This window comes from Pseudonaja textilis, chromosome Z (assembly GCF_049901715.1).
Source record: "Pseudonaja textilis isolate UNSWEBS1 chromosome Z, rPseTex1.2, whole genome shotgun sequence".
NCBI classification, from domain to species: Eukaryota; Metazoa; Chordata; class Lepidosauria; order Squamata; family Elapidae; genus Pseudonaja; species Pseudonaja textilis.
Window position 1 is genome coordinate 16,795,419 of NC_142008.1, and position 18,865 is coordinate 16,814,283.

Genomic DNA, 18,865 nt, shown 5'->3' on the forward strand with positions numbered 1-18,865 from the left:
AAATGTATAGCTCAGTGGTAGGCTATAGGTAGTATTTAGTACTGGCAACCAGCTCTAATTTACAATGGTTGTAGCATTTTGTGGTTACATGATTGCAATTTGCTACCTTCCTTGTTGACTTCTGATAAGCAAGCCAGATTCATTTAGTGCCTGTGTAATTCACTTAACTATGGTAAAAATGTTTGTAAAATTGATCATTGATAACTCAATGGCCACAATGCATAGCAATTGAAATTCTGCTCCCAATTGTTGTTGTAAATTCAGGATTATCTGTTCTATCTGTACATGCAAAATATCTCATGTTTCATCTCTTTGTTCTCATATGGAGCTTTTTAAAAAACCACGATGAACTATCACTTGTATTAGGCACAATATAAAGCAGTGTGCTAGAACTTCAGCCTGTCCAGAAATTGTATCCACTTCTTAACTTCTATAGAAGAAGGGCAACCATGAATCTATTTTCAAATGGCCTTGAATCTGAAAATAAAGGGCTCATGATAAAATGTAAAAAAATAAGTAATTCCATTAATGGAATCTAACTTTGTTTTTTATTAGAAATGCATATTGCCCTGATATAGCTTTGTAAATGAAGCAGAAAATAAATACCGGTAGCATTACATGTTTTTACTGTGACATACCTTGGGCTACTTAGTCTTCTGGTATTAAATTCTGAGCATTTGTTCTTACTGTCAGAACTAGCAATCCTGTCAAAATGAATGCTGGCAGACATATTATGTCAATTGAGTGTCTTAAAATCTACTTTTTAAAAAGTTTTATAACATGCATAATCCTAGCAAATATTCTGAATATTTAAAATTGTTCTGTCTGTGGGGAAATTGGATGAAATCCTGAGATATTAGAAAGCTAGGAGAATTTAAAATAGGATTCAGGCTTTTTTTAAATATTAATTATGCTTAGCTATATGTATGCTGACTACACTGATTAAAAGAATAAATTAAAAACAAATAACTTTCTTGAAACAGATTTTACTGAATACATTCTTAGATGGAAAGCACCATATGATAGATTTTTACCTATTCATATTGCTGCAATAATCAGTTAAACTGCTATATTGATTGAATGATTTTGCTCCTTTTTTGATACAACATATTCAAAACCATTGTCAGACAAACCAAACAGTATTCATTATTATATTTTATTACCTAAATAATAATTAAAGGTGGATTCCATAGTAACAAGAATGGGTCCCTATATTATAAATAGCCTTTTCTTTTATAGAATTTATGTATTTGTTTTTATTCATATCACTCCTTTTGTTAGGAAGTCAAGGTAACAGACAGAGAACTCCTTCCTCTTATTTTTCTTCACAACTGTCCACCTGTGGGTTAAGTTAGGCTGCCTGGTCCAAAGTCATCCTTCCAGAAGAAATAATCTTGAAGACAAAGGAAACACCTACTACCAAGGCAAAAGCCAAATTAAAGAAATCTGAGCTAGAACACTATTCTGAGAATTGGGGTGGATTTTAATTACCATCTGGAAGGATGAAGCCATACTAACAGTATGAATTCTTTGTTTCTAGCCCTGATCTGGTACAAAGACACATAGCAGTAAGAGCACACACAGTTGCTTTCTATCATTTCACAGAAGCACACAATGAGAGCAATAATTTATGTATAATTATGACTTTGATACATTCCAGAGTAGAATGTACTCTACTTTCTCTAGAGTAGCTTCTACCATCCAAATAGCAAACACTGTTAAATTTCAAAAGGAGACGGACTTATCCAAAATGCTTCAAAGAATACTAAATCCTAATCTTCTGCTTCTGTCCTTTCTCCTGCTTAATTATATTTCTTACCATTGGAGACATCCTTCTGCATTTTAATGTCTATGGCCAAATGGTGAATGAAAGACATCTCTGAATTGAAAAAAAAATGTTTTTTTTAATTCCTAAGTAAACATTTCATCAATAGAGACCCAATGATTTGTTTTACTCCTATAATAAAAATAGTGATTAGTCTTCACAGTTCCTATGATACTTAATATATTTATTTAGGATCAACTGGGTGGGGTTTATTCATATCACTACTTTTGTTAGGTACTCAAAGTAACATACAGAGAACTCATTATTTTTCTTCATCAATATCAACTTTAGGGTAGGTTGGGATGACTGGTTCAAAGTCATCCAGTGTAATGGGCAGAAAGAATAAGAAGAAGAGCCACTACCAAGACAATGGCCAAATAAAAGAAATCTGAATCTGGGCCAGAATTGTAATCTGAAAAAGTACCTCAGACAAAACCCTTCCTAATTCTTATGAAGATAAAGGAGTGGGAAAATATATTCAGGGTTGCAAGATTCTGTTTCTGTAATCTTAGGTAAAAGTAGTATTACCTTGAATGACTTTGACTGCCTAGTCTGGTCTACTTTAAAGGCCTCCATCTAGTAAATTTCTACGAATGAAGTAAACTTGTATCTCGCTAGCCTTTGTCCAAAGTCTTCATCACTATAGCACACTTTTCTCATGAAACTTTTATGATAGTTGAAATTTGAATTTTACTGTTAATGATGATGACTTTTTATATATAAATAGTTGTACCCTCAGTAAACTCTTCCTTTAGATGTATTTTCCAAATATTCTCACTATACCAATCACTTCTCTTTTTTTAGATTTGAGTAGGAGATCCATACTGTTCAGCACATTTATTTTTGGATAAATATGTATAGAGTTTATAAACAGAACATCTAATCATGTGCTGTTATAAAGTATATGGGTTTCTACCTATAAATAAACAGCAGGCATAGAATGCTGAAGGGATATATGAATTCAAACATATTTTGGCACCCATGAACTCGAAAGAAGTTTAATGAATGGATAAAATCATTAATGAATGTGTTCTCACATTCACAGAAAGGAAAATAGACAAGGAATAGACAGATGATGAAATCATACTAAGGAATTTCTAGATAACGAATAATCTAAATCCAGGCTATAAATCAAAAGCCAAAATGCATTGCTACATATGAATAAGATTGACCTAAATATTTGTGCAAATGAAATTTTAAAAGGGCAAGAAATCTTTCAACTTCTGAGACATTCTTTTGAAGCACAAGTAATTGGCCAATTCAATTTAGGCATCATTCTGATTCGCAAGAAAGCTTTTTCCTCTAAAGAAAACTTCATGTGCTTAACTAACTCACTAAGGGAAGTTCTTGGCTTAATGATCAGAAGACTTTATAATCATAACTTGAAGTCCTTATGTGGCCAGAAGTAACTTCCCAGTCTGTTTTGCAAGAAGTCATTAAGTGAACGCAGCAGATATTAAGCCAGAGCTACAGTTGTTAAGTGAAGCCATTCATTTGAATGGGTGTTTTTTGCAGCAAAAACCTCTGCAAAATTCATTGCAAACCATGATCAACTGATCCACCCAACATGCAATTATGTGACCATAGAGGGACCAGCATATCTATTTATGCCAACAAGGGAGCATTTTATGAGGTGTAAAGCACCCATTCTGTGGCTGACATAACTTCGAGTGGTCATAAAATGTCTGCTAATAAGTTGAGGACTATCTGTGGTGAAGAAACTAGTTAAGGAAGAGAACAGAATTATAACTTAAATGTGTAATTTAGCATGTAAATTAGATATATTGGGTGAAGATTCTCTATACTTTGGCTACTGTTAAAAACATTCTACATTTAGCTGAAGTGTTTCTGCCAATATCCTTGCCACAAAGCAGCTTTCCTTTGGAAGCATTTCTCAATGGTTTCCATAGAGCTAACATGAAAACTAAATCAAGCTTGAGTTGTAACAAAGCTAGTAAGAGGTCAGAAGTATGAATCAAGATGAATATGGTTGATTTCCATGTTATGGCATTTTCACAAAAATCATTTGAATAATGTAGCAGTTTTATTCTCATCTTTTCAGTGACAGTTTAAACAAAATATATTTTATGCTAGTTCAAAATTCTTTATTACATATCGTTATCATCTATTGTAGGAAAAGTTAGGGATCTATACATGATTGGCCTTAAAAAGCTATGCTTCCAGGGGCAGGTTGACATCTAAAATTAAAAAGTCTGGGCTTCAGAATAATTATGTTCTGGTTGAGATTTGTGTCATTAATACAATGAAAACTAATGAAGTCCAAATCAAATGTTTCTATAGTTGACCGGTTTTCCAAGCAATCTCACAAATACTGTATCTGTATTATATTACAAGTAGTTTATCTTGCTTAGATTTAGTTTTATAGACATCTGTTATCTTACAGCAGCTATTGTTTCTAAAGTTTAATTTGTATACTTGCAATATAACTATAAACATCAGGATAAAAATTCTCTCTTGAAATTTTCCCTTGTAACTACATAAATGGTGATATGAGAAGAAATCCTTCCTTGAATATATCAATGTAAATTCCAAATATACGTTTCATTAAAAAGACATGCCATTAAAACATTTGACTCTCCTATTAGTCCTGATGGATAGATTTCTGGAAAACAAGACATGAAACTTCTTAGAGAATCTTCAACTATCCTTTCTTTCTTTTATTTTCTAAATAAATGAGCCACTTTGAACAATCAGAACTGTGATTACTATTCAGTTGTTAAGGGGAGGAAATCGCCAGCTGGCTAAAAATAAACCTATTTGTGATTGTTAAGCAGCACAATTTTGTATGTATGCTGTACAGATTTTTGAAGGCAATACCAACTATGATACTCCTGAACTTCGCACTTTTGACCCATTGACAACCAGATTCATCCGTGTTTATCCAGAAAGAGCCACACATGCTGGATTGGGACTAAGATTGGAACTGCTGGGTTGTGAAATTGAAGGTAATTGCACAATCCCTGATAAATTGGTTTCATTAATTACTTTCCTATAATACTGGTCTATTGATCCTCCATTAGCTTTTAATATTTAGTGTGATTTTTATCATGCTTTTCCTATCTTCAATAGCATATTAGACTTTTTGTTTGATGCTAGCAGAATTCAACGAACTATGTGGCAGTATATGTAAAGTCCTTCTTCTCCTCCTTTTCCTCCTTCTTCAAAATGAAAAATGAAAATACTAATAAATGAGGGGTCATTTCAATATGATTGATCCATTTAATTACAACTTCCTATATATTTAAATTAAATTAAATTGCGTGCATCACTCCCAGCCTCCTTTTCGCTTTCAGAACTTCTTCTGTAGCTGGCAAGGCTTTCCTGAAGACCTCTGCAGCTTTTTAACAGAGCTCCAGATCGAGCTATAAAGTCCTTTAGGAAAGCCTTGCTGGCTGCAGAAGAAATGGGCTGGCAAGGCAGGTGTCGGGGTGTGTGACACCTGGCTACAACTGTCCTAAGGTAAATAGTAGGGCAGCTCCACCCCATCATCCCTACCCTAGTTTAATGTTTAGCCATGCACTCTGGAGTGGATGGGATCTTAATAAGGGCTTATTTTGGGGTAGGGCTTATATTGGGTGCATATGTAAAAATCAAGCTAGGACTTACTTTCAGGCTAGATCGGATTAGCAAGAATAAACCATAATCTTTTCTTCCTTGTATGGGACCATAAGGAACAAAAGCATTTGAACAATGAGAACCCAGATTGTTGGGGGCAATATGCTGACACTGTAAATCACTTTGAGAGGGCTGTAAAGCACTGTGAATCAGTATATAAGTTTAAATGCTATTGGTATTGCTATTTGTTAGCATTTAATTCCACAAAAGAAATTATCCAACTTCCTCTTCCTATTTCCTATCATTTGCTCTCCTATAAGCACGGTAAGAATTCTCCAAGCTGAAATTTGGGGAGATTAAAAAAAGAATATTAATAAAAAGCATAATTTTAGTTATTTTAAATAATTTTAAATTATTATTTTTAATTTATTCAAAAGAATTATTCTTTTAAATAATTCTTAGTATTTTCACTTTAATACTTTTCCAAACCAATACTAGTACTCACTATTTCCAGGTAATGTGTATGCATTCTAACACATTAAAAAGCCCTGCCTTTGAATCTATCTTAACTGAATCAAGCTGGGATGTTTTTTTCAGTAACTACTTCAGTCCCAACCACAGCTGATACCAGTCCTGTGGATGAGTGTGATGACGACCAAGCAAACTGCTACAGTGGAACAGGTGATGACTTCCATTTGACAGGTGCAGAAACCATCCACATTTCATTGCAACTCTGTTTTCATTCAAATCATTTTCACAATGCCATTCTTATCTTTATTACTTAGTAGAAAAATTATGACATATTCATGCATTATCTTCAACAAGGTGTTGAACTTAATAGTCATACCTTAAATATACTTGCTGTGATATATCTGTAAATTTATGTGCTTTAATATGCCTGCCTTTTAATTCCTTTCATTAATGATTTGATTTAAATCTGCTTGATTAGCTATGTGACCTGAGTATATTAATAAATTGAAAATACTTCTTAATTGAGGAATGTGGACAAGTATATGTTGCCTATAGGTAGTCTATAGATGAGATATTTTAGCTTTCTTAGAATAGTGTGAGGAAAGATATGTCTCAAATATGCCCAAACTGACTAGTAGTATTACCTAGCAGAAAAGAGAGATAAAACAGGTATAACTAAAGTCATGATACATAGCTAATTTCAATATTTGTGGCCTATCTGTGAAATTGGGAAGAGTGCAAGAAAGCGAGAGTGCAAGAAAGAGTGCAAGAAAGCGATGCTATAAGTTTAGTTATGAATGAAAGGAATAAAATGTATGCTAGAAAATATTACTTGGTGTCATTTTGGGTTGTGGTAAATACCAATGAATATTGACAAAGGAAGACTCATGATAGATTTGGGGGAGAATTATGCAATAATCTAAAAATGAGAGCGGGGGGGAAACATTCTGAGGGGAAAAAAACCATTCTGCTAGACAACTTGAACAGATGAATAAGAACAAGATAAAATAAACAATCAGGCTATTTGGAGACCAAGAATAAATTAAAATGGTGACTATGTGAGAAATATCTGTTTAGAAAAAATTCTTTGTTTCAAATGCATGATTTAAACATAAGTCTATAAATCAGTTTTAGAATTGTGAGCTGCCCAGAGTCACTTGGTTGAGGTGGGCAGCTATACTGAATGAATGAATGAATGAATGAATGAATTAATTAATTAATTAATTAATGGAATAAACATAGATCTAAAAACAATGAATGGATGAAATATGGATTTAGACATTGAAGGTACAATATACAGTAGTAAAAGAGGCTGTGGATGAAGAGAGAAATGCTTATAACTGCTGCAGAAATGATGAGAGAAATACAAAGTATGTAGAGAAGAAAAGATATTTACAAAAATGTTGACAAAGAGCAAGGACTTATGAAGATGTGGAGAAAAAGTGGCAAAAATTTACGGTATGGAAATAATGCTGAACTAAATGAAGAGGCTGAGCCAAGGAGGCCTAACAGAGAGATTAGATTTAAAATTAATTATGGAATAAGAAATAATAATTTGTCAAGAATAGAAATGAAATGAATGATAAAATGTTCATGTCCAACAAAAAAAAACAAGGACAAAGGACAAAGTACTCATAGACAAAGACGGATGAGTTTTTTAGGCTACACCCTTCCACTGTACTCAAAGATGTTTTGAAGACTCTATAAAAAGAACAGATGATAATAGTGTAACTCAATAAATGTTAATATGTAATGCCTGTATGAAAAGTACAGCTTCATTGTATATTGCAGTGAGGAATATGTTATCTGAAAATTAATGTATCAAAGACCAAGGCTGATGTTTTTGACAGGGAAATCAAGTGAAAAATTACAAGTTTTACATAAATAGCTTAAGAAACTACAGAAATATTCTACTATTTAGCAGGTAAAGATGAAAATGAAGATAAAAAGACAAACATAAAAAAAATGTATGCATATGTGGGTAATTTTGTGCCATTTTATTTTGCTGAAGTTGATTAAAACAAGAACAATGGATTAGTATTAAATTGTAAAATACAAGTTAACCTATTGCAGTACAACTTAAGCTCTAATGAAAATCCTGGGGTTTATTGTTTAAAACACAATGTATAAATAAGAAAAGAGAAAGATACATTTTTCTCCCCTGAAACAATACAGAAGTATTCTAATCACTTGTAATTTAACTGTCTTAGCTGGATTGTTAAGTAGGCTAATGCAATCTTGGCTGAAATCCAGTTTATTTATAACGGGGTAGCTTTCTTCCAAATTCCATTTCGCAAAGACATTACAATTGGAGCAGAGAAAGGTGGGGGGAGAATCCTACTTTTTCCTTTTCATTAATATTTATTCTAAACTGGAACTCAGTAGTAGTCTGTTCTTCCTACTTCCTACTTCTTCCTAAGTCTGTAAGGCAAATCTAAGTATTAGCAAATTAAAAGAAGTTGCAAAAATCAGACAGCTAAAATGGTGTTTGTTTCTTATATAAGCTACACCTTGGTTAGCGGATGAAGCTGTTTGGAATTTTCTTATCTCATAGAGCTTTATATCTGGTTTGTTAGTTAGGATTTGTTTGTTAATCAAAGTGATGTCCCTAAAAATATTTGTTCATTTACAAATAAATGAAGTGACTTCATTTTCATTCTGATGAGTTATTATTCAATTATAATTAATAAAATAATATATAGCTGGATATAATATATAGCTTGCTTAGGTCTCTTAGATCATTATTAGCAGGTTGTGCAGTAGAAGAACAATGATAGAATTTAACTAACAATTTTAAATTCAGTTTGGGGAAGTTGTGTTATATTCAAGATAGCGTGTTTTTCAAATAAAGTGTCCTTGAAAATAAATAAACATCGATGATTCAATTTGCATGAACATTTACAAATAAGACAATAAATGAATGGATTTTGACTTTGTGTGTGTGTGTGTGTGTGTGTGTGTGTGTGTGTGTGTGCGTGCAATATTTTTTTTTCTAGGGAGTACCACAGCTACGATCACAGAAAAACCAGTACCAACTGATACTACAGTTCAGCCAGGTAGGCTATAAAAATAATAGTCTCTGGATAAAATACACTACATTTCTGAATTGTGTGTTATGTCAACAACAATTTAAATGAATTGCAGGATCTTCCAACTTGCTTTTCTTTCAAAATATTTGAAGGATAATGGAACATTTGAATTCTAAGCTCCGTTCACTAAACACTTTCCTTCTTTCATCCAAATGTGTATACAGTATAAAGAATCTGTGTTGATGTATGCCAAGTTGTGACAATACTATGAAAATATTCAGCAGCTGAATTGTACACTGTACTTTCTGGGATAAACATGATATCTTGTCTATAATACATGATGTGTTTGCAAACCAAAGGGAGAAAGGCCATTGAGAACAGGAGTAAGGTTCAGGCTATTTATATCTTCTGCTGTTCTGGAAAAACTTTGCCAGGTTTTTTTTTCCTCCAATCATACAGTTGGCAGTTTTATAATATTCTTTCCTAGGTAGACTTCTTTGAAAGATTTTATGCAAATTGCTTAAACTTGAGCAGAGACAAAAAAAAGTTATTACTGGCAGCTGGTCCTTTCTCCTCAATCAATACAATAGCTAATAGTGCTTGGAAAAGCTCTTAATTTGCAGTTTCATTGGGCTATTTTATTATCCTGCATGGAGAGAGAAGAGAGGGAGAGACAGAAAGATTTTTCCCCCTCCTAAAATTCTCTAAATCTGATCAGCAGTTTTAAATGCTTTGTGTTAATAATTGTAAAAAGGGGGAAAGGTCACTCCTCCCCTTACTCCCATTTCCTTTATTAAATGACAATCAGGCACAGCCTTAAAAGTAATTTCACAGGCTATGTGTCTTTGGATGTGTTTCTGCCATACTGGGGCTTTGCTATAAGCAAAAAGAAAAAAGAATGTATCAATAATGAAAAAGCTTCCATAAAAGACAACAGTGTGACAAAAAGCAATCAGAGTAAAGTAATTAATTCCAAGATTTTGTCTCTTAACCTCTGAATTTCCTTGTCATAAAATGCTTTCCAAGCTTTAAATTAATTTTTCTTCCTCCAAGTTTATTCAGTCAGCATATACTATTGTGAACAGCATCCTGTTTTTTCTATCTTCAGGGTGTTGTGGGGGGGGACTTTGTTGAAACATTACTTTGAGGGTTATTTTTTCCTTGACAATAATCTTAGCTTCAGTATTGTTTCATTTCTTTGTTTCTTGAAGGCTTGTGTATGGAGATGTTCAGGTTCTTTTTCAAAAGGCAACTGGACTTTGTTTTTTTCTGAAGACGTTTTGCTTCTTATCCAAGAAGCATCTTCAATTCTTCAGAACTTCTTCAGAAGTACTGAGAAGTTTCTTGGATGAGAAGCAAAATATCTTCAGAGAAAAGCAAAGTCCAGTCACCTTTTGAAAAAGAACCTTTGGGACATCTTCAAGGCTTACATAGTGAAACTTATAATAAGGCATTACTGTTAGTTCTTATTTTTATTGGTTTCTCATTTGAATATATGTGAATATATTTGAATATATAAATATATTCACATTTCTTAGACAAAGAAAGATTAGTATTTCTTTAGAAATGATCCTGCTTTTGTGCAATCTCTGAGCAGTTTTAGAAAAATAGAAGTAGGGCTGTAAAGCTTTACATCTAATCATGACATATGTGGGGGAAAAAACAGGAAGATTATTGTGGCTGCCAAAATTTAGTTTCCTGCATCCATTGTCATTCAGTTGTGTCTGACTCTTGGTCGTTCTGTGGATCAGCATTCTCCATACAACAGCCTTTGCTTGGCAATCTTGGCTTTAAGTGATATTTTTGGCAAGGCTTGGACTTTTTTGTTTATGATTTTTGCAGTCCATGGGATGCGTAGTAGTCATCTCTACCATCATGATTTGAAGGCATCCACCCTTTTCCTATCTTCCTTTTTCAGAGTTCAAGTTTGCAAGCATAAGTAGCAATTGGAAAAATTATTGCTTTAACTAATCTGCATTTGGTTGGGAGGCTAGCTTTACTCTTCCAGATATTATTCATACTGGACATTGCAGTTCTTCCAAGAACTAGATGTAGGGATGTCTTAATGCATGGACCTGATGGGCAATTGTCCATGGGCCCCACGAGCATAGGTGCCCCTTCAATGCCTCTTGTATCATATAAATACAGCAACATATTTTTTACATTTTATTGCATTTTTATTAATACTAACATGCAAATATGTGCTTAATTTTATTTACCATTTACATTTTTATTCCTTTGAATATTGGTCATGGGGCCCCAGTATACACTGCTTCGCCCGCGGCACATAATGATGTTAAGACAGCCCTGGCTATAGGATTGCAGTCACCACATTGGTTAACTTTAAAGCCCAGAAAGATGAATTTGGAAGGTCTCATGGTCAGGTTGCACTCTGACCTGTGTCTTCTCTTTAACTACCATTATCTTTTTTACTGATATTAAACTGTAATCCAAATTTTTCACTTTCAATCTTTGACTCTCATGATTAGCCAACTCCAGATCTTCCTTGCTTTTCACAAGCACTACAATTTTTCCTGCATTTCTAGAGTGGAAAGTATAAATCCTAACAGATCTTTAAAATAAAGTGGAAAAATATCCAAATCACTATTCCTACCTTTAAAATCCCAGAAATCAAAAAATCATGACTTCACCAATTACTATAATGTTAATTTTTTCATTGTAGCTCATAGTCACAAAATGTGACCCACAGCTATCTAAAGGTTGCCCACTTCTATTACAGAAAAATTTGTGTGCTTCTTTGTAATTATAGGCTATGATAAAAAAAATATCAAGTTGTTAGCTCAATCAAAGGTTCATTTGTATTTTTATGTATATTACATTTTTTTAAAGCATAAAAACAGGATAGCTCCATCATGATGTCCCTCTTAAATTTTATGACCAGAGTTTTGAAGATTCCTTGTTTGTAGATATCACTAAGGTATTCTCTGGAGTCTTATCCAACACCAACATTCAGAAGCATTTATACTTTTCAACTCTTCAAAGTCCGAATTTCTCTTTTGTAAAGTATCACAGGGAATATCATGGCTTCCGTAATTCTGATGTTGTAGGCTTAGACACATGATGGCATTTCCAAGGCCTTGTGGCTAATGTAACAAGAACTAGTCAATGGCATAATCCTTAATTGTTTGTTCCTTTTAACATTGAGAGTTTATCTAAAAGAGAGTATTTACCACTTCAGTATCTTTATTGTTAGTTCTACGGCTGAATGCTCTACTTGTCGTCCCTAGTTTGATTTTTTTATATTTAATTTATATTTAGTCCTATTTTTAATGCAATGAGCTCCTTGACTTTTATTATTCTAAACCTTCTTCATTCTTGACTATCAGAATAGTGTCATCAGCATAGTGCAAGTTATGAATATTTCTTTCTCCAGCTTCAAAATTACACCCATCTTCTTCCAATCAATCCTCCTTTAGTATATATTCAGCATACAGGTTGAACAAAAAATGGGAGAGAATATTGGTTTGCTTTACTTTTTGGCAACCTGGAGCCATTCTGTCTTGCCATGTGCTGGCTTCCTGACAGGTTGCAGATGAGCATCTTGAGATGTTATGGAATTTCCTTTTTTTCTAAGCGCATTTCACAGTTTGACAAAATAAACTCAATAGAACATCTTTCTGCAATCAATGAAGCACACAAAACTCATTTTTGTATTATTTGGCTTTCAATTCTCCAGCAATAATATCATGTGAAGCTGTCATTTGCACTGGATGATCCTAAGTATTATTTTGCAAAGAAAATTAAGGGTATTGTACAATAGTTTGTACATTTGCTAAACCTCATTTTGGAGGCTACTGTAGGCTTGCATTTTTGGAGAATGGAATTAAATTCCTCCAACGGCTTGCATTTAGAAAGCTTGGAACATTACATTTCAAACCAGTATTTCTCTAGTTTAGTAATTTGTCTGGATTTATCCATGTTGAAGTACGCACAATCTCAAGTTGCCAAGGTTGCAAATCACAGTTTTTAACTATTGGAGTCCAGTTGGATTGAAACTTTGTATGAATTTAGTTGATTAAGTAATTAAAGAAAAGTAAACTTAACATATGCCATTCTGATGTTTTGGCTTCCCTATCTTACTGTCTCAGAATTCCTAGTCACTTTAACAAAATATGGCTACCAAATCTGAACTGCAAAAATTTGTACAACCAACGGATTGCAAAAGAGTTGTTTTTTTCCTACATCTCTTTACTGCCATCTAGATTTATCTAGATTTTTCCAACTCAGATCTTTACACTCTTAAACTCTTTAACCTTAATGTTCATGAGATCAATCAATGTTCTCCATAGTATTAAAAGCATTTCAAAAGTAGAGTTTGTAACAGCACCAAGGCATGATCCAACCCTACCCATGACTTTCTAGCAATTAAAATGCCTGTTAAAAATGAAATATGTCACAAAGGTGACTTTTTTGAATTGCATCTATTCATAGTTAGACTTATTCTGGTGCTTGGTAGCTTGATGGCTCCATTGCTTCTCCCTTACTTCAAAACTGGCTACATGGTTAGCTGCATCATATTCCCTTTACTTGCAACAAAGCTGTCAAAACATATCAAAACTGGGTGGGCCAAGAAAGACGAACAATATTGCAAAGGGCTTGGCTGGCTGACTACTCATGTGGAGCATTAATTGTTCCAGCTGTGCACAAGATGTGGCCAAGAAATGCAGCTGCTGGCTACTCTCATAGGCCAGATTTGTTTTAATTACACAATAGAATGTATGTGGTGCTTTCAAAGAATCTTACAGAGATTTGGATGGTGAGATTTTGTCCTCAACTTCAATTTAAATAGCTTATTAGGCGTATATCATGCTGCTGCATTTGCTGCTTATCTGGAAAGCTGCAAACATACAAACTGGGTGGTTTGTGGGGGGTTTGTTGTAGTTTTTTATTTTTGTTCTTGTAATCAGGAAGCAAGATCGGGGCTGCGTGAGAGTAACCCAATTGTATTGGCTCAGGCATTAGAAGTGATGAATGAGAGAGTATATGTCTGGGATTGCTTGGGAATGCTTCATACAGAATGAAATAATTTGGAAGATTGCAAACATGGTGAGTTTCTGCTAATCAAAACTAGCATTTACTGACAGTTGTTCTTTGTGATACTCTAAGAGAGAGTGGAAGGCAGGTTATGTCAGCCTCTGAGAGACAGCAGGGAATTCTTTATAATGTTGTGTATAGCTAACATTGGCACGTGCATCATAATATATATTCCACTGACTTATGCAGAACTTGGAATAAAATGTTTTCATATTTGTTTTGAAATGCTTAGTTGGGTGTATCAGACAACAGTTGCTTTCAAGTCTTTCTGCTGTAATCTATACTAAAATTAACAGTTTGCATCAATATACAGCTACATATGAGCCATGGTGGCACAGTGGTTAGAATGCAGTACTACGGCTTACTTCCGCTGACTGCCAGCTGTCTGCAATTCAGCAGTTCAAATCTCACCAGTCTCAAAGTTGACTCAGCCTTCCATCCTTCTGAGATGGGTAAAATGAGGACCCAAATTGTTGGAGGCAAATGTTGATTCTGTAAACCGCTTAGAGAGGGCTATAAAGCTCTGTGAAGTGATATAGAAATCTAAATGCTATTACTATAGGTATATATCAGTACAACGTATGCAACTATTTGAAGTTACTATGGCATTGAAAAAAATTGCTTATGGCCAGTCCTCAAAATTATAGCAATAGCACTTTCACTATCACAGCATCCCCATGGTTGTATAATCAAAATTCAGGTCCTGGGCAATCCACATGTATTTATGATAGTTGCAGCATCCTGAATCAGTTATCATCATTTGCAATCTTCCCAACTGGCTTTTGACAACCAGTCAATGGGGGAAACCAAAATCACTTAATGGCCATATGATTCACTAAACAAACCTGGCAAAAAAGTTATAAAATTGGGCATCTTTTTTTTTTTAATAACTGCTTTGTTCAGCAATAGAATTCTGGCTACAATTGGGGTCATACGTCAAGAGCTAATTGAATATAAGCAAGTGATATTCTTTTATTTAGAGAAAGAATTATGTCCAAGTGTAATTCTTTGGATACAGGCTTTCTGAATTCATGTAGAAGCTATATACTGGTGCAGGTTTGAAGTGTAATTAGCAACTCAGTATTACAACTTTCTAATAAATAGTCAGCTCCTCTTTTTTTCTATTCTACTTCTCTCTGTCTCTAGTTTTAAAAAGTTTAAAATACTCTTAAAATGTTCTTATGTAACTGATACATCTGTGCCAACCACAGTTGATAGCACAGTATGACAGAAATGCTATCAGTGGACTCCCTCATTCCTGTTAAAAAGAGTTTCATCATTTGGAAACCTGACAGAAAAAATGCCTGAAGACAAAATATAACCCAATATAATAGCAATGTAATATATCAAACATGAGGTCCTCAGTTTTCCCATAAGATATATATATAGGAGTTGCTTTTCCTTTTTTAAAAAATTAGGTGTTTTTTTTAATTGAATTGAGTTAGTTGAGTCTTCAGGCCTTAGTAGGCCTCATTTATTTGGAAAGGAACAGTAGAATTAATTCACTTGGGAGTTATCCATGGTTATGGGTGGATATTTTTTTATAGTTCATCATCATCATAAACGAATTTGGCATATTTTGAAACTATGGATTAAAGCAATCTTCCCATTATGTTGAATAACTTTATTTTCAAATTCAAATTCCAAGTTTCCCTGAAAAATAATAAACAGTTTCATATAAGACTATTTGGCAGACTTTGGGAGAAGCTGAAAGCAAAACATGATCTCACCCTGACCAAAAGAAGTTGCATAACACCATACTTTTCATGCTGTACAAGGAGGTTTATAGTCTGCTTAGTTGGCTGTCAGCCACATTGTCTTTTCTTCTTATCCAAAACTATTCATATAACTGCTGCCATCTTGTGGATATTGCCAATCTATTTATACTTTGCAAAAGAGGAATAGATAAGTAGTCAATTGATTCAACATTCCCAAGTGGAAAGGATTGTGTTCATTTGGAATTACTTTATGATTCTTTTCAATTTTATTGTGAAAAATGCAACAACAACAAAAAACCCCGCTCGGTGAACCTCTAGTGGCACAGGGCAATCTAACTAAACCTACTGATAAGCAACTGTGCAGAAAAGGATACATTCTGTTGGAAGTAATTCAGTGTGTAAAACTAACATCTCATTTGGATGTGTATCTGGATCCAGATCCAGATTCTAGACATGAACGCTGTTACCTGATTCTGCAGTTCATCAACCTGTTTCATACATGCAACGGGGAGATGCAGAAAGTCTAATGAAACCAAAACATAACAAATCATTCTTTTAATACAGGGAATAGCCTTTCTGGAATGCTGTGAAATCCTTGAAGTAGAAGCTCAGGAAGCAGATGGGGGAAACAGATTATTTAAATGTAGAACAGGAATTCATATATTGTGGAGAGCTTTCTTTGGTTGCCAGACAGGTTCTGAACTCCATCAGGAAATTCTCTTAATATAGTTTCCACATGCAGAATATCCCTTTATATCGAAAGCAGACATGAAGGGAAAACTTTGATATATATTTGAGAGTCTCAATTTGTGCAGTGAGATACATTGAAGGATTGCAATAGAGTTCTAAGCCTTACTTAAAACAAAATATTTCATTCAAGATATATCAAGTGCATGGATTTGCTTTACAGTGGATTTGCTGCTTGTCCAGTCTAGAATTGTCTGCAGACTGATAGAAGCTCTTTGGGAATTTTATCAAAGCAGATTCTTTCTTGTGCCTTGCTACCCGATATTTTTAAATGAAGATACCCAAAGATGCAGATTCCCAAAGTTGGCAGATCATGGTACTTTGTACCTTTATCGCACTGTCTGCATAAGAATACTGGGGTTGGTAGTATTGCCAGAATAACTGTCCAAGTAATTTTGTCATTGATAGCTTGGTTCTGAAACAGAAACAAAGAAAAAGATATTGTTCATACACTTACATCGATGTTTGTGCATAACCAACATCTACATTTAGGTACAAAGTGGATGTACAGTAATACATATCCAGTGCCTGGGTTCCAAGTAATCCACCCATAGCAGTAATCCACCCATAGCAAACAGAACTCCGAGGACAGCAGGTTCCTCAAAAAACAGGTTTATTGGATATATCATATTGGCACAGACTGGTAAAAATCAACCCTGAATGTTCCCACAGTTTTCACCTAATTAAAAATAAAGTTTTTCCCCCCTTTGCCAATCAATCAATCGCATGGTCCAGTCAAGGTGCTGTCTGGTTGCTTGAAAACTTCACTCCTCCTCTTGTGGAATGTCCTTGGTTCTCAGGAGAAACTATTTTTTTTTATACTAGAGTTTTATTTGGGTTTTCACAAAACATACAAATACAAATAAAATATCTTTTTTGAGAACAACATGCTCCTGGGTTATCACTTTTCCATACAGACATAAACTCAATTACATATTCATTTTATATATTCTAATCCATATCTTATAACTATTTTTGCAGTTTTCTCAATAGTTTTTCCCTTTCCTTGCTTTCTGCAACCTTATTTTTAATTATCTCATTCCTTTCTAATTTCAATTACATATCTTTTTCTAATTTTCAGTATCTTTCTAATATTTTTATACTTTTGTATGTCCTGTTTACAATTTCATTTTTTTTTCTCATAGAACAAATTTTCCCCTGTAATTACTAGACTAGAGTCTAACACCTTCGTATCTTTTAATTATTATCCATTCAAATCTTATTTAAAGTTTAAATTATGCCTTTACAGTTATAACATTCATTTTCTAACCTCTATTTTATAACACATATTATCAACCAAATTCTGCTTGGCACGTTTCCTTAAAAATACACACTACGTTCTTTAAAAAAAAAATGTGTGTGTGTGTGTGTGTGTGTGTGTGTTTTCGTAGATTTCAGGTATGCAGGTCTTGGAGTGTTTGGGTCTTTTCCTATGTAAGATTGAGAGTATCTTGGCATCGTTTCAAAGAGGTCCCACTAGCCATCTTCAGGCTGGTGCTTTTGGCTTCATGCTTCTATGAAAGCATGAATAGAAGAGATGACTCCACCAGACTGTCAATTATCTGGAAGCCTGCACTCTCAGACAAAAAAATCTCCACACCACAAGCCAGCCAAACACCTGGGTATAGACAAACTCCCCCTAATACCTCCAGCTCAAACACACCCCAACCAGGCACCCAGATGAAACCTAGCTTCCTAATAAATGATAGCCGTCCATTTACTTGGAGCCAAGCTGCACTAAAAGCCTCCAATACAGGAACACAATGTTGCCAGCCAATCAAGACAAAAAAAGCTACAAAACAGACAGAAGATATTAGAAACACCAATCAAGTGGAACACAGCAAACTCCAAGACCAATAAACACAGATCAAGACTCCCAACCAATCAGGATGAAGAAAAAACCCTTCTGGCACAGCGTAGGCTAGCACCAAATTTAAAACAGAAACGGCTGTGAAAGTCTGACTCACAGACAAATACTATACAGAAGCCTGATGATGGCAGATGAGATTCTGCCGAAACGTTGCTACAACTTTAAAAGCACGACTATAATGATCTTTGGTTATTCGGGTTTTCTCCCCCGTAAGATTGGAAGTATCTAGGCAATGTTTCGATGTAGTCTCATTCATCATCTTCAGGCTTATGTCTTCGACTCTGTGCTTGTGTCTTGGCAGCTACTTCTTCCTTTTAACTGCTAGTGGGGGTGTGAGTTGATTGGTTGGGGGTTTGGCTGTGTTCTGATTGGTTGGAGGTGTTTTCTGTTCGGGTGAGGGCTTGGTTGTGCTCAGGTTAGTCTTAGTTGCTAGGGGATTTGAGCTGATGAGCTGTAATCCTGCTGTTTGGCTTGAGTTCATGGTCGTGCCGCATCTTCATGGTGGGTGTCAGTTCGCTTCATCTATGGCCCAGAGGGGTTTGAAGTGAGTAGTGATGCAGCTGCAGTGCGGCTT

The 18,865-nt window shown here is 34.5% G+C and overlaps 1 protein-coding gene across 5 annotated transcripts in view; it reads left to right on the forward strand.

The window, feature by feature from the left end:
- NRP1 (neuropilin 1) overlaps window positions 1-18,865 on the forward strand; it is a 151,433-nt gene that overhangs the window by 113,026 nt on the left and 19,542 nt on the right. For 4 of the 5 annotated variants that reach the window (XM_087917507.1, XM_087917508.1, XM_087917509.1 and 1 more), the window contains 3 exons: window positions 4,647-4,791; window positions 5,999-6,103; window positions 8,869-8,928. In XM_087917507.1, the coding sequence (XP_087773633.1) occupies window positions 4,647-4,791; window positions 5,999-6,103; window positions 8,869-8,928 (310 nt within the window). The remainder of the gene's footprint in view (window positions 1-4,646; window positions 4,792-5,998; window positions 6,104-8,868; window positions 8,929-18,865) is intronic. The other variant, XM_087917511.1, reaches the window with a different exon arrangement.